Raw genomic sequence first — 23,533 nt, 5'->3', positions numbered from 1 at the left:
GGCTGACTTGTGGACCATGTGATGCAAAACACTCAGAGGACAGTCTCAGGATTTTGAGTGTGCAGATGCACTTGTCCTGTGCTTTTGTGCGGAAGAGCACAGATTCAGGGGCTGACAGTTTTCTGAGCTGACCTTACCAAGGGTCCCAGATTCCTTTCACAATAAAGGACTTCTCCAGTTATGTGTTGGATCTAGACTTACTTAGGCCTAATGTAGTGGCTTGTTAACAGTGCAGTCTGGTTGATTTTTCTTGAACAAGCCACATTGAGAACCTGTGGCTTATTGTTGCATTATTCAGAGTGGTTTACAAGCCACACTGCATACGGTAGTTAATTAGCAACCTTCTGGAAAACACATTGTGTTCAGAACACAATAACCCACCCTGCAGAAAACATACTGCATTCAGACATGATGAGCCACAATTCAGCAACAGCCCACACTGGATAGATTAGTGTGATGTGTGAAACCAGCCTAAGAGTTGTTATTATTATTATTATTATTATTATTATTATTTATTTATTTATATAGCACCATCAATGTACATGGTGCTGTACAGAGTAAAACAGAGTTGTATGCCAGTGGTGAGTGGAGCCACTCCCACTGCTGGTATAAGGCCCCAATGAGCTTACATGGATACCATTCCCATTCACTGGCTGGGTTCAGACGACACATGAGGCACCGGGGGAGTAAAATAGCTCACTCACTGTGCATTAATGGGGGGGGGGTACTCCCCACACATGTTGCCCCTCCCCCCGTTGCACGGTTGAACGTCCTGGCATCCTTCTGGGCTGCCCATGCTCCAACCTCCCTCCTCCATCAGCCATTGCGAGTTCTGCCGGCTGTATAGGAGCAGCCAGGGTGTTCTTGGCCTCTCCTGCTGGATAACTCTATGGCCAATGGAATAGTGCACTCGACTGACCGGGGTGGGTGGGGAGGGAGCCCTCCACACAACATCTTAATTAATTATTTGATAAGCAACGGAGCAGCCAGTTGTTTTTCTCTGTTTCTTAAAATGGCGAAATAGTGTACTCTCGGTTGTGTGCGTTGTGTGTCCTCCCCCAACACGACACAATAGTCAACTCGACCGACAGTTGCCTCCTTCCCCCATTGATTATCGTGTCGTCTGAACCCAGCCTCTCTCTCTCTCTTTCTCTGTCTCTCCCACACACAGAGTATTTATACTCAGAATAACATGCCTGTAGCAAAAAAACCTGTAGCTTTAGCGTCACATTCATGTAGCTCAAGCATGCTTACTTTTTTTTTTAAAGAAAGAATGTAAATATAACAATAAACAGAAAAGAAAGGGAGAGGAGCTACAAAAGGAGAAGAAAAAAAGGGAAGAACAGATCATGAAACATATTTATATACAATAATCACTTAACATCACACTTAAGAAAAAGAAGGATTTTGTACTTCTGTTTCAAATATATATGTCTAAATAAGCATTCATGTTGGATTGACAGCTGTAGGAGATACATTCAAATATAGCAAGAGCCTTCAGAGTTTCAGTCCATTAAATTTTGTTTTAACTGTTTTATTCTGTTTTTATTTTCATTTTACCTTGTACACCGCTCCGAAATTTTTTCAATGGGGAGCGGTATATAAATATTCTAAATAAATAAATAAATAAATATACTTCCAAGCTGGAGGTATACAGTAAGTCTCTTTGCAACTGCAAGGACTCTCAGTAGCCACTTTTGCTGTCCATCCGTTAATCCCCACATCACAGGGATATAATTAATAGTGCATGAACACCTGCTTTTAGGACTGATTTTTCAAGAACAAAATGTATATGAGCAATGGCTTCCAAGCAAAAAGGAGCCTCTATTGGACACGCCCACATCATATACCTCAATGAGGTATTGACCTCATTACATCACCAGCATCTATCTGGCAGAGCCAGCCAGCTTCTTCTTAACAAGGCTCCGGGGAGTCCCATATAGGCAAAACTTCATTTTTTTGTTGAATTAGCTTCAGTTTTTTATCTACAGAAATAGTACATATGGAAGGTAAGGCATCTTTCCATCAATTAGACTTTATAGAGCGTTCATGTTTGCTTACTATTTCTGTAGATAAAAAACTGAAGCTAATTCAACAAAAAAATGAAGTTTTGCCTATATTGGACTCCCCGGAGCCTTGTTAAGAAGAAGCTGGCTGGCTCTGCTAGATAGATGCTGGTGATGTAATGAGGTCAATACCTGTTTAAGGCCTATCATGGTCAATGAGATTGCAGCCTAATGCCTAGTTGTTGGGGCCAACTTAAATGTGACGAGGCAGCTGCATTTGCTCAGTTATCATTCATGTCTAAAATGGAGGAGTGGTGAAGGTTGGCCTACATTTTGTTATCAAAGGTATGTGCAGGTGATGAATCATCCCCCTCTCCCCTGCATTACTTCCCTTAGCTGCATGGCTGCAGGTGCTTTGCTCCCAGCCCAGCTCTGATAGGATTCCGGCTGGGAGAAAATCTCCTGGAGCACTAGAGTTTGGATTTAGCTAGTATCCTTCACCTGTGTGCACATTTTGGCGTTTATTTGTTTTTTAGAAGTGGGCCACCTCATCCTGATTTATTAGTGAACACAGCAGACATGTGAATAAACAAATGGGAACAAGAAAGAGATTCATTGTCTTTCATGATTATTTCTCAGCCTCATTGTTCCCCAGTTTGGAGGAGGATTAATAGCGGTATATATACAAAGAGGAATAACAGGACTGAATATGTTAACTTTTAATCTGCGTTTTGGCTCACTTAATTGCTATATCTATTTTGCATGTGTTGTGAGTTCTCTTTCATTGACTCATTGAATACCCCTGGGAATAGTCTTTGTGTTTCTCATCTATAAAACGGGTATTTTTTTAAAAAAATAGAATGAGAAGTTTTTCCCTTTTCACATATTGTATGCTTTCTGTTTGCATTGTGATCTCATGTATTTACACATTTATTTATTTATTTACAACATTTGTATACAGCTCCATATCTGATACGGATTCTGGAGCGGTGAACATAAGAAGTAAAACATGCTTAAACTCTCAGAAGTTGGTCACTGCTGTATTAGAAGATGGGTTTTGGAGATGCAAACATGTGAAATCACATTTCAGCCAACATCCTCCTCTTTCCTTCTCACAAATGGTTTCATCTTTGCCACTTTCTCCCTTCACTTTGGGGTATGACATGCTTTATGCATGATCCCTTGCAGCCTCATCCTTTCTTTAGCCTCATCCTTTCTCCAGCGACCCTATTCTATTGTCTGTAGCTTTGGTCTGTATCTGTGTTCATATTTCCCAGCCAGTTAAAGCCACATTACATGTATTATTCTAAAGTACTAAAAACAAGAAGAGTCTTTAAAGTGCCACAAGCTGAACAGATTTATTATGGCATAAGCTTTTATGGATTCGAGCCCATTTCACATATCCATCCTTCCTACTTCAGGTAAAAGCAATATAGCCATAGCAAACTGCGGTATACAGTATGAAGTACACTCTTGCTTTTCCTTCCTCTTCCATCCCTTGGATGATATATGCAGGGGTACAGTAGGTCTCATGCAACCTTGAGTTTCTCTGCTGGAGATGTTCCTCTCCTTGCACTGTGGCCAGTCATTCTAAAGCCTCCTCAAATGCTCTTTGGTATAAATTAAGCTAAGTGGAATATGTATCAGAAGAGGAGAATCCAAGTACTCATGAGAGCTAGTTCTTGAATACATGTTCAACATGCCAATAAAATAATGCTCACTAAAACATTTTCTTCGTGCACAACAAAAGCTAAATAACAGATATGACAAGCAAGGTCAAGGTCTCAAATTATACTCAATTATTTATTACTCGGTGCTCTTACATGAACAGAGTGGAGTTCAATATGTTAATGCTGTTCAGGCTATGCCTCTTTTATTGACTGAGACTAAAACAAGGCAGGAGGGAGAAAGCGAGAGGGAGAGAATGTGCTAATGGTAGCGATTACTTACTCTCTAACCAAAGGACTACAAATAGACTTCCAGAGGGGAGAGATCAACTACTAAAAGTTTCATTGTAATTATGTGGAGAAATTTCAAGTTGGTTGGACTCCGTAGTAACAGAAAGATGTTGGAGCTCTGCATTGTGGTAGGGTTTAAAATTTCTTGATCCCCAAATGTGTGACATGGAGTGGGGAGACATGATAAGAAGACTCAAAAATGGTCCATGTTTATTTAAAAAATCAGCTTCTCTGTTGCTTGAAAGATTTCATGGTGAAGGGATAAAACTCTGACCAGTCAACCCATGAGTCTGAACAATATAAACAAAAGGAGGCTTCTTTTTCTTCAGACTGGAGCTGAAGAATGGTGAGCAGAAGGAAAATAGCTGCTACCTCTATTCCACAACTGCTTGTTTATGCACTAGCAGAAGGGTGCATACAGTCCACCATAATAATAGATTCTATAGCAGTTCTCATTCTTCCACTTAAGGGAACATCTCTGGATTTAGTTTTCCTTTTTTCAAGCAGTACTCAGCCACTAGCTGTAAAACACCCCATTCATGGATGGGAGACACTTTTCTAGGTGCAAAAGAGTATCTTTGGATCTAGTGTACTACAATTAAAATGATACGTATTGTGTCTTATCTCTAATTTAAATGCATTAGCTATTGTAGGAGAAGAGAAACAGTTATGTCTGACTCCGAATTCACAGTCTCTGACTATTAGCACTTTCATCTACTCCTGGTTATTTTAAAGAGACACTTTATTGTTTTATTTCTGTTTTCTTGATTGGTTTTATGACATTTTATCATGATTTTATCTTGTGAACCACTTTGGGATTATTATTTTTTTAAATGAAAAGTGCTATAGAAACTTTTTGAAAAAAGTAATGTACAGAGTTAGAATGTAAGTGGCTCTTACGTTGGCACCAGCCTTTTTCGGGAGGGGGGCGGTCCTTTCTAGCCCAGAATTGCCTGCTCTGAAAGAGACTGCATGATTTTGGGAGAAAAAGTCTTTCATCTACTACAGCCTTCCTCAACCTGGGGCGCTCCAGATGTGTTGGACTGCATCTCCCAGAATGCCCCAGCCAGCAGCTGGCTGGGGGATTCTGGGAGTTGTAGTCCAACACATCTGGAGCGCCCCAGGTTGAGGAAGGCTGATCTACTATATGCACAGCACGTCTTTCTAACTGAAGATGCTGGGGATTGAACCTGGAACCGTCTCCTTGCAAGGCATGTGCTCAAGTGAACCTGTTTAAACTTGCCTATTGTTCTATTATTTATTTATTTATTTTATTACATTTATATACCGCCCCACAGCCGAAGCTCTCTGGGCGGTTTACAACTTAGTCTACTTAGCCTGTTTGATAAAACAAGCACTGGCATATTTTATATGCTACATTTGTCTTCTTCAAGGGGTTTAGAGCAGCATTTTATCTTCACAGCAGCCACATCCAAGGACAACGGTCGGATTGCTGTGCGTGCTGGTGCCCTCACTTTAAATATATCTTTTTATTTGCTTTGTCAGCCTTTTCTTGGCTGGAATGTTCTTTTGTGCAGTGGACATAAAAACTTGAGGCATGTTATTGGCCCTGTTCACCATGGAATTTCTTTTTCTCCAGGTCTCCTTGTGGGAACTCTTGATGTTGTGCTAGATTCAAGTGCAAGGGTAGCACCATATCGCATTCTGTACCAAGCTCCAGATTCTATGATATACTGGACTATTGCTTGTGGTAAGTATGTAAACTGTGATTGAAGTTTTCTAGAGGATAGAACGTTTTATTTTTTTATTTAGTATTCTTATGTTCTGCCCCTCCTTCAAAAGGAACAGAAAAGTACCAATAAAATAACAGTAAAATCATACTACTACACTAAAAACAATTACAGTAATTAAATTATTACATAGTTAAATTATGGAACTTAATTGCCTTTAAGATCAATTTTGAACAGTTAAAATCGTCTTATTTTTAAGATATGTCAAGCCCAGCTCCTATGCTGGCTTGTACATTCGTTTATTCAAAAGATATTTTACCACATTTATTATCAAACTGAAATTGCTTAAAAACAAGTCCCACTGCTTTACTCTCACTGCATAAGATTTCAGGGCTTTTAAAACACAAATATTCAAGTGTGCATCCTGGAACTTAATTTCTCTTGTATAAATAATTGCAGATTATTTCTTGTTTTACACCAGCTTTTCTTGAAGGCTAGCTTCCTGTGGCGTTATAGGTGGGAGCTAAGATGAAAAGCCAGCTGTGACCCATCTTTCTTCCCATTGCAAGCTTGATATGAAGCAAAACTACATCCTGACATCAGGGGTTGCATCCAGGATCTCCCATGAGAGAAAGGGGCATTTGGCCAGAGGGAGGAGTCCACTTGCAAAATGTCCCTCCACCCAATTTTTGGAAGCCCCCTGCCCCACCTCCGCAGCTCACCCCATTCAGCAGGGTCTCTGGACTGTCTGTGTAGCATTTTAAGGTGACTGAGGAAGCTGCCATGGAGCAAGGAAATCCATTTCCATCAACACAGTTGATCTGGTGTAAATCTGGATCAAGCCCCAGATCTGTGGGACAATTTCACAGATTCAAGCCACTATGTGATAGCTGCATTTTTCTTGGGAAATGAATGAAATTGTCTCAGATTGTCTTTGGGCGAATGCTTCATCGAAGACCAGTCTAAGTTCAGAATATTTACCTCTCTTTGTTAAGCTGAATCTGACTAGTTTGTGTTGTGGCTTTTTGTTCAGTTTCTAGCATAAACAGGGTTGAGCGCCTTCTGAACAGAGGAATAAAATCCAGAGAATTTCTTCCAGAGAAATTCTTATGAATTAAACAATTTGTATAAGTCTACTCACTCATCAGAATGCCATTTCCAAAATTAAGATTTTAACTGACCAAGGAAAGGCAGGGCAATTAATTCTAAGGAGCCAGTAGTAATGATGCAGTTATATAATTTTAGCCTCTGAACTTAATGGTCTTATGGGGCAGGGCAGGCAGCTCTCTTTGGATGCGAATGAATATTACTTCACTTACTTCCAAATAGGGTAAGCGAGCCCTGCTGCATTTGGGGGCCCTCCTGCTCATTCTGCTTAGTGGAGCCCTGGACATCTTCCCCAAAGGCCTGCCCTGACAGCACCACTGGCCAGCAAATAGCACTATGAGAAGGGAGAAGGGAAGTAAAAGCTGGTCATTGAAGCACCAACTGAAGGTCACCAGAAGTCTCTCTTAGTTTTCATACATAAGAGCATAAGCAGAGCCCTGCTGGATCAGACCAAGGGTCCATCCAGTCCAGCACTCTCTTCACACAGTGGCCAACCAGCTGTTGACCAGGGACCCAAAAGCAGGACATAGTGCAGCAGTACCCTCCCACCCATGTTCCCCAGCAACTGGTGTATATAGGCCTACTACCTCTGACACTGGAGGTAGCAGTTATCTTATCTAATATAGATAAGAACTGTGTATATATGTATAGCCTGTCTTACTTTGTACTCTGTACAATGACACGGAACTGTTAAGTCTGAAGCTAATAAAATTACTCTGCTAAGTAAGACCTGCATTGTGAGCTGCGAATTCCCAAGGAAAAGTTCTGGTCCCGACACTTAGCCTCCAGTACTAATAGCCATTGATAGCCTTCTCCTCTATGAATTTATCCAACCCCCTTTTAAAGCCATCCAAATTGGTGGCCATCACCACATCTTGTGGTAGTAAATTCTGTAGTTTAACTATGCACTGTGTGAAGAAGTACTTCCTTTTATCTGTCCTGAATCTCTAACGAATCGGCTTCTAGTATTCCACGAGTTCTAGTATTGCGGGAGAAGAATTATTATTTTGTACATCTCTCTCATGTCCCCTCTCATCCTCCTTTTTTCCAAGCTGAACAATCCCAGCTGTTGTAACCTTCCCTCATAGGGGAGATGCTCCAACCCCTTGATAATTTTAGTTGTCCTATTCTGCCCTTTTTCCAGCTCTACAACATCTTTTTTTAGGTGTGGTGACCAAAACTGTACGCAGTATTCTAAGTGTGGCCGCACCATAGATTTGTATAAAGGCAGTATGATACTGGCAGTTTTATTCTCAATTCCTTTTCTAATAATGCCTAACATTGTTCATATTTTTCCAAAGTCATCTTTATAAATGTAAGGTTTAGGAACACATATTTTTTTTCTATTTGAAAAAGGTGTACCTCTTAAGATGCCAAGCTCATCCTGATGGACTAGATGTGCATTTTTTGGTTACCTTCACCCAGGACTTTCGGTAATTTTTCCTAATTCCCAAATGACCCTTTGCAGCTTCTCACATCTCTTCACTCGTCTCCAAATTCCAAACTTTTCTCAGCACTTTCTTGCACATTCTGTTGAGGAACTGTTCTAATTTAAAGAAAACAATATATTTATTGAAATTTAGAAATGCTGAAATATAACCTTGGCTATAATAGCCCATAACACAAAAGAAATTTAAAAGATGATTGCATAGCAGAGACAGTAATGGTGTACTAAGAGTGTATTTTTATTGCTCAGCAGAAGGAAAGCCATGGGTGGTGGTGGGGGGGGGGGACAACCCCTACATCTCTCTAGTGCCTGTAATTTAAGTGTAATGCGTATATGTTATGTTATAGCTCTCTGTAGGTATGTAAAAGCTATAGGAAGAATAGGTCTGCCTTTAAAGCCACATCCAGACTTATAACAATATATTTTCATATTGAGCAATCTCAAGCAAAGCCCAGTATGATGATCATATATGAGCTTTTGCTGCTGCAGTTTAAATTATGTAGGCTCTCAGAAATGATTTGTGTTGAAAGCACAGAGCAGCAATGCAAGACCTCCCTGGAAGCTGCTCAAAATGACCTCATTCCTCATCAGCACAACGATGTCAAAGATACGCTTGTGGTTGCAGTTCTATGGAAATAACGTCTCAGCTGTGTTAGCTCTATAATATAGTGGATAGGAAATAATTGATTTGCACATTGCATATTCCTATGTCTTTTCTGACACTGTTGTAACAAGAGCTTCAGTGATTTATAGATGTACTGTATGTACTGTAACATTTTTATTAATTCAGGAGTACAGTATAATTTATGAGTATGATCTGGCTGAAGTTAAGCACTTAAGTGTCAGCGGTTAGAGTAGACCGGATTGAACCCTTATGTGTTTACTGGTATTGAGAGACCAGTTAATGTAGCGTTGTTCCATTCCAGGTTCTCTCTTTCTCATCAAGGATTGTGTACAAGTAGCCTTAACTTCCTTTTGAAAAAAAAATGTTCCTGAGCTGTTGGCTGTGTGTGTGCATAATGAAAGTTTGAAACCAATGGAGGCTGGTGATCTCATATCAGTGGGGCAGTGAATCTGCTCCAAGTTTCATTCAGAACTCTAAAGGAGCCATCCAAGGTGCTTTAGAGTTCTGACTGGTTTTGACTGAAACCCAGAGCGGATTCACCACCCCACAGACACCGGAACGACCAGCCTTCACTGGTTAAAGCTAAGATTAGAGTAATATACTCCCTCTGTTTTTTGGCGTAACATAGAATCTCCATAGATCTCTTGTATCCTAGTAAGAGCACAATAAACCTGCATGCAAATATTTAGAGCAGGGGGTTGTAAACCAGCTTGTCTCAATCCTCTCCTAGTCTGCAATGTGCAAATAAGAATGCTGTGCTACATAATCCGCCCCCACCCCTCTCGCTCATCCTCCCCATCTGCATTATGGAGCCGATAGTTATGGACAATTCACTTCTTCCTTCTTTGCAGAGCGATTCTTTTGCACGCTAGAAGAGCTGAGTTTAAAAGAGCATGGACCTCTGGGATTGCTTCTGCTTTGGGGCCAAGGGCAGGACTCAGTGGTGCCAAATTACTGCAACGATAAAGCCCAGAATTTCTACCTTGTTCCCTCAGGGCGCAGTCCTATGCATTGTGCCCTCGCTACTGTGAAGCCCCTGAACGCAGAGGCTTCTGAGATTCCTGTGCCCTGCTGGGCTGAAGCTGGCAGGGCGGGAGGAGCAGTAGGAGCCATCTGGCCTCCCCATCCTCTGATCTTTGCTTTTTTCCGCTACGCTAGCGAGACTTTTCAGTCCATCTAGTCAGGGTGCTTTGAAGGGGGCGGGGAAAAGCCTGGAGGAGGCTCAGGATAAATCATATATTCTGGTCTCCTCCCCTCCCCAGCCAACACAATGCCCCTTTTCTCTCTCTCCAAAGTCGATTTTCCAGTTCTTTCTGCACCGACTGCAAGAGGGTGGGAGTTGAATCTCTGACTCCCGTCTCTGAGGTCGAGGTGCTGTTGCTGACAGGAATCCAAGCCACCCTATGGTCCTGGGATGCTCTCTCATGGACCGCAGAATTGCTCTCTAAGAGTGCTTATAAATTATTAACTCCTCTGTTCAGAGATAACCAAGTCTTCAAATAACCAGAACATTCAGTCTGCAGACAAAAGCATAGTCAGTCTAGTTACGGTCTAATCAGTCCACAGGCCACATGGGCTCAGTTCAGATGTAATGAGGAAGCATGGTTGCCCGCTATGTGAACCTGTTCCAAGCCTGAGGCTTCTGGCTGTCCCTCTTCCCTCTCCTCCTCTTTCATGCCCCAAAAGAAAGAAATTGAAAGCTTTCTCTTCCAGTTTTCAGTATAGCACAGTTCCCCATGACATCCAAACTCAAGAAAATGTGGTTTGTTTAAATAGCGGTTAGCAAGAACATGCCGTGTTAAACCAAAGTTTCAGATCCTGGCTTGTTCTGAAACTATACTTTCAGCCAACCACTTCCCTGAATTTGGACATCATGGCTAAAGTGTGGTTTGTTTAAAATGGGAAGCAGACCCTTCCAGTCGTCTCCTCTAGTATGTGACAGATAAGGACAGAAGAGTGGGGGGGGGCAGGGGGGCATCCAAGCTCAGAACTATGTGCTGCTCACATAGCAGAATGCTATGATTTCCCGTTGCATCCAAAGTAGACCATGATATTCTGTTGAATGAAAGTACTCTTCTACTCTGATTTGCTTTAAATTGCACAATGTGCTCCTCTTTTCAGCTTTCTTGGTGATCACCTCTAAAGCACATGTTCATGCTCGTACCAAATCTATTAGGTATTTTGTGTGGTGCTACATGATGAACAAGTTACACCTATCCTCTGTAATTTATTTTGTTCTTGTCACAGGTTGTTCAAGGAAAGAAATAACTGAGCACTGGGAATGGCTTGAACAGAATTTACTACAAACTCTTTCTATCTTTGAAAATGAAAATGACATAAACACATTTGTCAGAGGAAAAATACAGGTAGTACATGTATTGTCAGCAATGTTAATTATCTGTGTGGCTAGGAAAAAACTGTAAATTTGTCCTTTGTACCTGATTTTTCTGGTTTGTGTTCTTCTGTTTTTAGGAAAGCTGTGCTTCCAGTGATAACATGGTCTTGTCTAGTTTGTGGAAGCACACACCACTGTAAACAGCCACATCAGTATTATCAAATTACATACATAAGATGAGATCTGGAGAGCTACTTCAGGCACATGTCAGGGGCTACTGCTAGCCCAATGGGATTTCTGAATTTTTATCTTGTAACAGCAGCTACACTTATACCCCAACCATATCACAAATATGTTTGAAATTAGTTTACAAAAGCAGGTTTACCATGCAGCTTGGGGTGCTGCTATTTTAGAGACACCAAGACTAAAGCATTTTTGGCAGAGTGAAACTAGCTGTGTGGTTCTCTGGATCTTGGCCATACGAATCCCCCAATTTCTCTATCCAAAAGCTTCTATGACGTCCTGAGTAGGTTCAATTTAGTGATTTCGGCTTTGCGTCAAAACAGGGATCTTCTCTGCACTGTTTTGGTAAGTTGGTAAGTTGGTCCATCTGTGCCTGCTTACCTGTGCCTGCTTACCCTACCCTGTACCTGTTTGCATTCTCTTCCCCTCCTTATTGTTTTACTAGGATTTTATTAGATTGTAAGCCTATGCGGCAGAGTCTTGCTATTTACTGTTTTACTCTGTACAGCACCATGTACATTGATGGTGCTATATAAATAAATAAATAATAATAATAATATTAATAGTGCATGTGTGTGTCAATGCTGGAATGTAAACACAAAGTGCACAGATGGGGTGGCCAAACTGTCCTGTGTGATCTTTCAGGGCATTATCGCAGAATATAACAAAATCAATGGTATCAGGGAGGATGATGACACTGAAAAATTTAAGGAAGCCACCGTGAAGTTCCACAAACTGTTTGGGATGCCTGAAGAAGAGAAGCTGGTGAATTACTACTCTTGCAGTTATTGGAAAGGGAAGGTCCCACGTCAGGGCTGGATGTATCTCAGCATTAACCATCTATGTTTCTATTCCTTTCTCATGGGGCGGGAAGGTACGTATGAGCAGCTTCTGTATTTATTAGCAGTGTTGTCCTAGACAAAAGAAAAGGGGAGTGTTTCAGGACTAATGATGGTGGAGAAGGTGAGCAGGGATGTGGCCGGCGCAGGCAGCCGTCGTCTTGGAGGCCTGCGGATGTTGTGTTGCCATCTGCTGAACTAGGAAGTAAGCCCCATTGAAGGCCAGGAGATTCACTTCTGAGCAAACATGCATAGGAGAGCACTCATTGAAGGCTGGTAGCTTCGACTTTGGTGGGGCTGTGAATCTCTTCTGGGTGTCAGTCAGAACCAGCTAGATCTCTACGGGAGAAATCCAAGGTGCTAACATTATTTTGGGGATGGGGGTTCAGTACCTTGGATAACTCCTTTACAATTCTGGCTGCTTCTGACTGAAACCCAGAATGTATTCACAGCCCCACTAAAATCAAAGCCACCAGCCTCCACTGATTGCACTGCAAAGTGCTGAAACGAGAGAATTGTATGGATGTGTAGTGGGTATGTATTTATGATAAGACTCTTGGTTTTTAATCACCAGTGATTTTTAGATTTGAAATATTGGGTGATTTTGTTTCCGCTGAAGCTGTATTTCTTTTCATCAGCCAAGCTAGTCATCCGGTGGGTTGACATCACCCAGCTTGAGAAGAACGCCACTCTGCTCTTACCTGATGTGATCAAAGTTAGCACAAGGTCCAGCCAGCATTTCTTTTCGGTGTTCCTCAACATCAACGAAACTTTTAAACTCATGGAACAACTAGCCAACATAGCCATGAGGCAACTGTTGGACAATGAAGGCTTTGAACAAGACAGGTCACTGCCCAGGCTTAAAAAGAAGTCCCCCAAAAAAGTGTCTGCACTGAAACGGTAGGTTTCGAAGTCAGCATCTTGACGTGTAGCTCTTCTGTTTCAAAATCTTTGTGAAATTCATGGTGAACTGCTCAGCTGAAACAAATGGGGTAACTGTTTTTGCTTACTTTCATCTTTCTAGTGGTGGCTGGTGAGGTGGTTTGTGCTACTGTGGTGTAATTAAGATGGGTAGGGAATTCCTGCCCTTCCCTGTAAGTGCTAGGAGGTAAAGGCTGAGTTAACGCAGTTGCTGACTAAATAGCTACCCTCCAGTGGAGGCTGGTGGCTCCGATGTCAGTGGGGTGGTGAATCCACTTTTAGTCAGTATGCTAAAGAAGCTATCCAAGGTGTGGCAAATTGGGTAGCTCCTTTAGAGTTGTGACTGAAACTCAGAGTGGATTCACTGGCCCATGGACATTGTAGCCACCACTCTCTACTGCCACCTTTATGGGCATCAGCATGCTTACGTTGTGGTAGCTGAGATCCCTCCCTGGCTTGACCACTACCTCCTTGTGCCTGCAGTGAGCTTCCATGATACCTGGCACTGCTGTATCTTTTATTACCTATATTTCTTTCCCCTCCCTTTATTGTCTTCTACACCACTTGAAATTTAGAATGTAAGTCATTTTGATTGCAAACTCTTTGGGCTTGGGACCTGTCCTATTGGTTCTTTGTTTATGTTACTGTATAAAGCTCCAAATACACTTATGGACTTACCAACAATAATATACCACATTCGACTCTTACAAACACACCTTTCTGACTTTGGTGGAATTTAATTAGAATTAAGTGTGTGAAGGCTCACAATTGAAGCTGATTGCAACAAAAAATAAGGGCAGGCCCACACATGGCTCGGGTCAAGATGGCTAAATATTGCCTCCAGTATCAGAGGCAGTATAACTCTGAATCCCATGAGCAGGACCAGATTTATAACAAGCAGGATATAACACTTTGAAAGTGGTTTGAAAATGGTATATGGAATACCGCTGCAACAGTTGTCAGTGCACTTCAATACCGTTATAAAGTAGTAATGTAGATCTTGCCCAGGAGGGTGCTAGAAGGTAAGCCTGCTTTGACTCATTAAAGACAGAGTGCTCCGCCCATAAAAATTGGGTGGGATAGCTAATACCTTGGAAGAGAGAAGTAAACTTCAAAGTGATCTTTATAGGCTGGAACGCTAGGCTGAAAACAGAATGAAATTTAATAGGGATAAATACCAAGTTCTACACCTAGGAAATAGAAACCAAAGGCACAGTTACAAGATGGGGGATACTTGGCTCAGCAATATTACAAGCGAGAAGGATCTTGGAATTGTTGTAGATCACAAGCTGAATATGAGCCAACAATGTGATGTGGCTGCAAAAAAAGCAAATGCTATTTTGGGTTGCATTAATAGAAGTATAGCTTCCAAATCACGCGATGTACTGGTTCCCCTCTATTCAGCACTGGTTAGGCCTCATCTTGAGTATTGCATCCAGTTCTAGTCACCACGCTTCAAGAAGGATGCAGACAAGCTGGAATGTGTTCAGAGGAGGGCAACGAGGATGATCAGGGGTCTGGAAACAAAGCCCTATGAGAAGAGACTGAAAGAACTGGGCATGTTTAGCCTGGAGAAGAGAAGATTGAGGGGAGACATGATAGCACTCTTCAAATACTTGAAAGGTTGTCACAGAGAGGTTGGCCAGGATCTCTTCTTGATCATCCCAGAGTGCAGGACATGGAATAATGGTCTCAAGTTACAGGAAGCCAGATTCTGGCTGGACATCAGTAAAAACTTCCTGACTGTTAGAGCAGTACGACAATGGAACCAATGATCTAGGGAGGTCATGGGCTCTCCCACACTAGAGGCCTTCAAGAGGCAGCTGGACAACCATCTCAGAGATGCTTTAAGGTAGATTCCTGCATTGAGCAGGGGGTTGGACTTGATGGCCTTATAGGCCCCTTCCAACTCTACTATTCTATGATTCTATGAAAACATAAGAAGAGCCATTCCTTTGAGTCCAGCATTCTGTCCTGTGCCCAGCCAGATGCTGCTGTGAAAACCAAAAGCAGGCTATGAGTACAGCAGCACCCTCCCACCCTGGTATTCAGAAGCATACAGCTTCTGATACTGGAGATAATATAAAACCATCATGAGTAGTAGCCATTGATAGCCTCCATTAGCCCCTCTTAAGAGTAAAAAGCAGGCAAGTAAAAATATTTTAGGGTGCAATCATATGCAGGTTTAGACAGAAAAAAGTCCTAGAGCTCTGAGCATTGTAAGCCAGCCATTGACTGGCTGAGGAATGCTGGGAGTTGTAGGCCTTTTTTCAGTCTAAGCCTGCATAGGATTGTGCCTTTCGGGTAGTAGCTCTCCCTCCCTCCCCAAGCTAATTTACAAAGCTGATATAAATCATGTTAATATAAATGCTACAAAGGTATTCTCCTGTAGAAAATCATATTATGGTATTTATGTTTGTGAACACTTGTGTAAACAACAACAAAATGCAATGCACATTTATCTGATCTGTCTTATGCACTGAATTTGATTATGAACATTGAAACTCTGAAACACTGTCTCCAGGGATCTTGATGCCAGAGCAAAAAGTGAAAGGTACCGTGCTTTGTTCCGGCTTCCAAAGAATGAAAAACTAGATGGACATACAGATTGCACTCTTTGGACTCCATTTAATAAAATGCACATTTTGGGTCAGATGTTTGTGTCTACAAATTATATCTGTTTCACTAGCAAGGAAGAAAACTTGTGCAGCCTCATTATCCCACTTCGAGAGGTCAGTATAAAATCTGGCCATTTTTATTATACTGTGTAAGTCAAGTTCATTGATTTCTTCTTAGCTTCCAGGTAGCATCTCAGCACTGAACTCAAGCACTGTATTTTCATGTTTATTGTAGAATTTATATGATACACAGAAAATTAGTATTTGCTCCCTTGCAACTATGAGGATCTCCTTTTTCTCCTCTAAAATACACCTTACCTTATTGTATAAAGAGTAGAATAAATGAGTCCCTGCCTTCATGGTGTACAGTCTAGTAGACATACAAAAGGAAAAGGGCTGGGAGGGAAGAGGAAAATGAACAAGTTCAAGAATGCTTTTCCTATTCAGTTGGAAAATACACTCTTAATGTGGCTCTCTTGCATTATGGACAGATTTAGCTAGTATTTCTTTTTTAAAAAAAATAAGAAGATGAACCTAGTTGGGGAGAAGATTGAGAAAATATAATTTAAGTAACCGAGACACAGCTTGTGATCTTTGAATACAACTTAACAGGATGTTAAATGAAAAAAACAAATTATCCCTTTCAGCTAATGAAACATTAAAACTCAGTACTAATGCTTGACCATAGATCGTTAAATTAAATAACCCTGTGTAAACTGAAACTAAAGCCTCTGTAAATTGAAACTCTATTATCTTGAAGAGCCTAATGCAATTTTTATTACTTCTGATAAACTATCTGAAAGCAGTGGTTTAAAGATCTTAAGAGATTTTCTTCATGCTCTTGAGAAGAGGTCTTTCAATGTACTTTCATTTCGTTTATTTATTTCATTTCACTTTAATTCACTGTGCATGAAATAAAAGCATCACAATTACACAAAGAGGGAGAAGTAGTGTGTTAATTGTGCAAGAGCCAATATTAAGATGTTAAGGGTGCAATCCTATGTAGATAGCTGGCAGCTTTTGAACTCGGAGGCTGCTGGGTATCCTGTGCAGGGTGGGAGGACAGTGGAGCTGATCTTCACCTCTGGGCTCCAGCCACCCTGCATTTCTGCTAGACGGGCAATTCCACCCATCTAGAAGCAGCACCTCAGAGGCGGAGTGAAGGAGGCGGGGATGGCAATAAGAAATGGCGTACCACAGCTGCCCTAGTCTCTTCTCTTCCCTGCCCCTGCGAACACCTCCTTTTCCCCATCTCCATGCTCTTCTTTCCGAGTGCAGGAAAGTAGCTGATGCGGTTCTCTCCCCACTGGCTACGAGGGAGAAGGGGAGATGGCGGGGAGCACAGTTTCCAAGCTCCAAAGTCGGAGCCCTGTCTCAGTCCTCGGAACCAGGAAACCAAATAATCCTATGTCCCTCCCCAGACTATAGGATTGCTCTCTAAGGGTGGGACCATAATAACTCAAGGGTAGGGCACATGTTTTACATACATAAAGACCAAGCTACGCATGTAGGGGGACAGTCTGAAGAGGAGCACCTCCTGTATCTGAGAAGGCACTCCACCCAATTAAGTACTCTGGAAACTCCGGGTTCTTAATCGCATAGGGCACCTCCACAAATACAGGAAGTGCTCCTCTTCAAACCATCACTCTACATGCGTACCAGATGACAGATGCGAAGATAGAGCAGGTGGAACTTGAGCGTTTCTCTCCGCAAGCATTAATGCCTGAAGAGGGCTATCATTTATAAGGTGTTTAGTCTTACTGCCAAAGGAAAACATCAGCAAATATAATGGTTATTTATATAGGCAACTGATTTAAAATGGTGCCATTGCCAAATACTGAAAAAATATGATCTGTTGTGTGGTTTTATTGTTTTCTTTGGTTTTCTCCTCCCCCACCCTTAGGTGACTATTGTAGAAAAGGCAGACAGCTCTAGTGTATTACCCAGCCCATTATCTATCAGCACCAAAAACCGCATGACATTTCTCTTTGCCAATTTAAAAGACAGAGACTTTCTGGTGCAGAGAATTTCCGACTTCCTCCAACAAACTACTTCCAAAATCTACTCTGAAAAAGAGATTTCTGGAAGTTACAACAGCTCAGATGATGAGGTGGGTAGATTATAGAATCTTTTCTGTCATGAAGTGCATTTCAGTTTTACTTGATTATATAATTATGAATTATAAGAAATGTGGGGTAAAGACTAATATTTCTAAAGCAGATGTTTGCCAAGCTCTGTTGACATAAGTGTTCATGGTCTTCCTCATCCTTAATGAAGAGCTGAATCAAATGTTTAGGCAGCCCTGTGATAAGTCCTCTCATGGGCCCGTTTCATCTCAGAATGCCCATGTAGGATTGCTCATTTGAAAATTCTTTCATATCAATGGGCCGTGTCTTATGGTGTCATACAGCCAATACAAATTATGTTGTGCATAAGGGCCCTCTAGCGCAATGTTAATAGTGCTACCTTGCGTGATGGGATTCCCCAGAAAACTGGTCACTAACACTATTGGTGTTGCGTTAAAGGTCCCTTATGCTAGTGCATTAGTGGTATGACAGTGTAGGATACTGCCCATTGATGTACACAGAAAACTTGTACATCAAGGAGAAAGCTGCTCATGCATTCCCTTGATGCTAACTAACGGGCTGTGGAGTTCTCGATCTTGTACTTCCCTGAATGTTTTATGTTGGAATATCAGGTGCACCATTTCACTATATCCAAGCCCCTTTCCATCCCACAAAGCCTTAATTACTAAAATGAGAGGCTTTATTGCTCCTAAATTATGTTTTTATCCAGAAGCCCTGTTATCTAAGACCAGATGATTTGGGAAATAGCTGTGGCTGCTCAGTCATGGGCGGGAGGGAGGGGGGGAATGCACATTGTGCATAATCAGAAGAACTTTTCTGTTGTTTCCCATGCTCTTGGTATTTGAAAGAGGTTCCAGGACAGCGCTCAAATTAACCTGTTGGGTATGCTCCTGCACTAATTGTGTAGTGCTGAAGGGGCAAATAAGAAACATGGGCAAAGCCTGTCTTAAGACTTGGCAAAAAATAGACTTCATAGCAGATAACTGCCCTAGTTGAGATGTAATGGCTAAACCATGGGGTTCAGAATTCAAGCTCATGCGATTCGTCCTTCCTTCCCTCACATGCTCTGATTCTCTCTCAGGTTTGAACAAATCATAGTTTGTTGAACAATGGTATGAATAGACCACATTTTGCCCAGTTCAGACCTTGTGACAGCTATGGTCTGGGAAGGGATGGAAGAAATCCAAGTTCCTGAGGAGAGGTCGAGATTGAGGGTGTGAGCCCAAACCACATGGCTAGACCATGATTTGGCTATTTTGGGGACCCGGGGCTAAAGGAAAGGCATATCAAATATAAAAAGAATGTGAAAGGGACCCATAGCTCTCCAATATGTTGTAGTCTAAACTGCATTGTGATGGGGAAATAATGCAGAAGGAAAAGTCTCCTGGAAAATGAGCTTGCCTTTTCAGCACTCCCATTTCATCAGGTGGATGGTATGCTGATAGGGAAGGAACTGGTGGTTACTGTGGTTTAGCACAATCATAACTGCAAACTGTAGATTGGCACAATCATAACTCCAAACTGGTTTGGACCTACAAGAACAATTTTTCAAGGCGCCTCAGGCTTGCACGTCTCCCCTTCCATCTTTCTCGTTCCCTCAGATAGGGCAATGCTCTCCCTCGTTTCCTGGTTTGAGGTAAACCACAGTTTTGTTACTTTGTCCAGATCAGAAAACTATGATCTGTATATGCCCTGAAAACCAGAATCAAACACTGCTTTACAATCCTGGTTTGCATGGGCAGTGCATACCAGACTTTGTGACATTTTGGAGGAAATAGCAAACTATGGTTTGCCTCACACCAGGAAAGGAAGGAGGGAATTGCTGGAAGCAGGGACAAAGGAGCATAAAAGCATGATACTCTGACACATGACTACAAACACCCAAGCCATGGTCTGGTGTTAGGTCTGGACCAAGTCTTTTTTGTTGTCCGCTGCAGACACATACACACAAGCTGGCATGGTAGGGATCAGGGAACATTTCACCAGCAACTGCAGCCTCAGATCTCAGAACCATGAGTCCAAAATTGAAGTTGCTGTTTTTCAAAGAAACCATCTGCTTTTAAGGTTAAATGTAGGGGGAAGAAATCCATATTCAGAAGATATCCTCTTGTCTGGAAAGTTGCCTGATGCTGGCGTCAGCAAAATGCCAGCTATTGACTGTTGAATATTTGCCAACTTGCAAATGAAATGCAAGGCAGTAAAACCCAGCAGAAAATACCATGATGGAGAGGACATAAAATTACAATAATGAATCATTTTGTCTATATTACAAATGGATTGTAATTAGCATGGAGGAATTACTGAGACTAAAGATTTTAGGAGATGGCTTTTAGTTCATAGAAGGTATCTTGCCCAATTTGGGGGGAACTACCCCCACCCCTCACTTCCCCTGCAACACATCCTAGCCCATTCAGCAGGGTCCCATTCAGCAGGGGGCTGCCGTGGGGGGGGAGGGAGTCTGCTTCCACCCGCCCAGTTGCACGCGCCTAAATCTGGATCCAACTCACTAACTGCTTTGCAAAATCATAAAGTTAGCCTTTGTAGTCAGAATGTTAAAAATGGTGGCAGTGAGCCATGATTTAAGAGCTCACCTCTATAAATCAGATGACTTCTTTAACTGAATTATTTGTCTGATTTATCAATAGGCTGAAAGTATAAATACTTTCACAGTCTTGTAAAGGTCAGTAAGCTGTCAATGGTTCTTCTGTTCTTGCTCCTGGCTCAATATGGCCATGGGGCTTCTTTCGGCTGTTACTGTGGGTCTGCACAGCTTGTGACCAAGCTAAATGTAGCCCATCAGTCATGTATAGCAGAACACTAGGGGCTCAGTTGAGCTCTGCCTGGAACTGGAAACAATAACAACAACAGTAACACAGGGATCACTGGAAGCACCAGGTAGCCCACAACACATGGCATGGCTGTGTTTCTCTTTGTAGGTCACAGGTCTGCGAGCCTCCTATAGAATGAAGTGAGTACAATAATTTGGTTAAATAATTCACCTTTTGAGTTCAAGTAAACCCTGGGCCAAGCCCGTAATACCCTCATGCTTGGCCAAGCTTAGAATTAAGTGTGCCATCGTTATGGTCTCTTTTTGATCTAAAACAACAACAACAACAACCCCATTTTGTCAACCTTTCCCAACTTGGTGCCTTCAAGAGGTTTTGGACTACAGCATTTAGCATTCCTGATTGTTGCCCATGCTAGTTGGGCCTGATGGAAGTCTAAAACATCTGGACGGCACCAAGCTGAGGAAGCCTGAGCTAGAGAACCTCTGGGTGATTTGCACAATCACTGAGGGAAAATAAGCCATAGTGGTTTATTTTTCCTTCCTGCGTGTGCTGGTTGAGAGCCACCTAGTTAGCATAATTACCCTCTCTGGGTGCAGGTTGCCGTGATGTTTGAACCTGGCAATGGTGGGTGGGTAAGGTGCTTTACAAGGGTTTCAAGGCGGTTTGCAAACCAACCATCCCAGCCAGCCACGTTCGCTGGGCGCAGTCACTCTGTGCTTGTGCAAACCCAGTCTCTGTGTTTAGCTCCTTTTTCATTCCTCCCCCCAGACATCCTTCCTTGAACTTACGTTTCCCCTTGGAAATTTCTAAAACTTAATTTAGTTGCAGGATAATGCCCATCTTTTCTTCTCTTTTCTTTTCTTTTAGAAATTCACATTATCCCAAGACACACAAATGTGTCAAAACTGTATTCTAAGACCATGACACATAAATGGTTCAACCATTGAATTGCCACCAGACTGCTAGGATAACGATCACAGAGGAGCTACAAGAGGCCAACTGCACTTACTTTCCTCTACATACTGATAAGAAAGGAGCTGCATGTTTGCTTTGCCGCACACTTTTATCAGTTACATTTCTTGGAACTGTTATCAGTATGATGCTCCTTGTTAATAAAAAACCAAAACAAAATCCTGATGCTACATTGCTATTGCTACATAGTGGAGCAGAACGCCCCACAGGTCTAGCGTAATTTTATTGCTCTTCTAGGTTTAGCTATTTGGAATGCTCCTGGGTGTATAATTTTTAATAACCATGCCAGTGTGGTAATTTAAAAACGTATTAAGTTGTTCGCTGAAAACCTTCCAATTCTGTTCTATTATGATGAAGTATTGCGGTGTGGGATACTGTAGAAAATGTTTAGAAATTATGGTATGAGAGGATTGAACATTCACTTAAGGCTGCAACTAACATTCACTTAGGGTGCAATCCTGTGCGTCTATTTAAAGATGCATAGGATTGCACCCTTAATGGAAGAGTTAATGCTCCTGGAAGCCTATTTTTGCTGACAGAACCTCAGCCCTAAAACCTGCTGCAGTTTATTTGTTCCTTAATTATTTTTTAAAATAGGAATCCACCAATGTAAGCAATCATTGTGCGGACCCCTAATTTGGATTAAAAAGCAGCAGACACCTGACTCAAAGCGGAGTGAGGCAGGGCTCACGCCTTTGAGATTTCGCAGCAGAAAACGTTTGGCAAAAGGGATTGTTCTGCTGCACTGCTGCAGTCTGTCTGCTCTTTCCTTCTCCCATCCACAGTAGCTTGAATTACCCGAGCTCAGCACTAAGGCTGACTGAGGAGGAGGAGGAGGATGGGCAATGTGACAGCAGAAGAAACCCAGGCCAAAGTGCTTCCTGCCACATAGCTATTAAAAGCTCAGAAGCCCCTTGCGGGGATCCGCACTTAACAACCCAATGGGCACTGTCATGTTACCACAGTTCAAGCAGTTTCCTGACCACACCTGAACAGTTTCTAAATTATGGGAATTTTCCCCCTCCTTCCCGTCAGCTATATTCGAGGGCGAGTAGTATCCTTTCATCAAGTTCTCAGAGGAGCCTTGGTTCTGAAGCAGATGGAGAACGGCAGTTTAACCTGAATGGTAATAACATCCCAACTGTAACACAGGCATTAATGACCATGTATCGGCGACGTTCACCTGAGGAATTCAACCCTAAATTAGTAGGTCATGCTGAGATTCTCTCTCTCTCTCTCTCTCTCTCTCTCTCTCTCTCTCTCTCTTTCAACTGGATCACAAAAGTGCTTGCTACATAAATGTTTAAAAGAAATGGATGATAAATTATATTCTGATTAGTATCTTGAGTTTGTCTTCTTGCTGCTGGTTGCAAAGTTAGTATAGGAAAAAGATTTATTGTCGTAATTAAATAAAGTTTTCCAGTACGATGTCTACATAGTTCATGTGAAAAGGCATGTCATGAAACAATAGCATGTTTAATGCTTATTACAAGGAATATGAGGATAAATTACTTTCATAACAACTGTTAGTTTTACTCTACCCTGTACCTGTTTGGTACATTCTCTTCCCCTTCTTATTGTTTTATTATGATTCTATTAGAATGTAAGCCTATGCGGCAGGGTTTTGCTATTTTATTGTTTTGCTCTGTACAGCACCATGTACACTGATGGTGCTATATAAATTAATAATAATAATAATAATAATAATACTTTAAAAGCGCATTGGGGAATTCAACTAGAAATCTCTCTTGTTCTCTTCTGATCTATTTAGATACAGATATTTTCAGTACGGAATCTGTTGTCAAGAAAGTTGGGGCAATGACTTGACACCTTAGCTTTGAAGTCATTGAGGCCACGTACAGCCTTGGGAAGATTACAGTCTTGAAAGGCAGCTA

At 41.8% G+C, this 23,533-nt stretch overlaps 3 protein-coding genes across 3 annotated transcripts in view; 1 reads left to right on the top strand and 2 right to left on the bottom strand.

Annotated features, from left to right (window-relative positions):
* ZNF330 (zinc finger protein 330) overlaps positions 1 to 4,486 on the bottom strand; it is a 201,368-nt gene extending 196,882 nt beyond the window's left edge. The window contains exon 1 of the mRNA XM_063136358.1: positions 4,475 to 4,486. The gene's annotated coding sequence lies outside the window, so the exon portion shown is untranslated. The remainder of the gene's footprint in view (positions 1 to 4,474) is intronic.
* SCOC (short coiled-coil protein) overlaps positions 1 to 23,533 on the bottom strand; it is a 652,090-nt gene that overhangs the window by 465,531 nt on the left and 163,026 nt on the right. The window lies entirely within an intron of this gene.
* TBC1D9 (TBC1 domain family member 9) overlaps positions 1 to 23,533 on the top strand; it is a 61,113-nt gene that overhangs the window by 13,168 nt on the left and 24,412 nt on the right. Inside the window, exons 2-8 of the mRNA XM_063136343.1 lie at positions 5,565 to 5,675; positions 11,082 to 11,200; positions 12,058 to 12,286; positions 12,890 to 13,151; positions 15,697 to 15,904; positions 17,694 to 17,900; positions 22,674 to 22,844. Coding sequence (XP_062992413.1) covers positions 5,565 to 5,675; positions 11,082 to 11,200; positions 12,058 to 12,286; positions 12,890 to 13,151; positions 15,697 to 15,904; positions 17,694 to 17,900; positions 22,674 to 22,844 — 1,307 coding nt within the window. The remainder of the gene's footprint in view (positions 1 to 5,564; positions 5,676 to 11,081; positions 11,201 to 12,057; positions 12,287 to 12,889; positions 13,152 to 15,696; positions 15,905 to 17,693; positions 17,901 to 22,673; positions 22,845 to 23,533) is intronic.

This window comes from Elgaria multicarinata, chromosome 10 (genome assembly GCF_023053635.1).
Source record: "Elgaria multicarinata webbii isolate HBS135686 ecotype San Diego chromosome 10, rElgMul1.1.pri, whole genome shotgun sequence".
In the NCBI taxonomy this organism is placed as follows: Eukaryota; Metazoa; Chordata; class Lepidosauria; order Squamata; family Anguidae; genus Elgaria; species Elgaria multicarinata.
The sequence above is the reverse complement of the archived record's forward strand: the minus strand, read 5'-3'. Positions and strand labels throughout refer to the sequence as shown.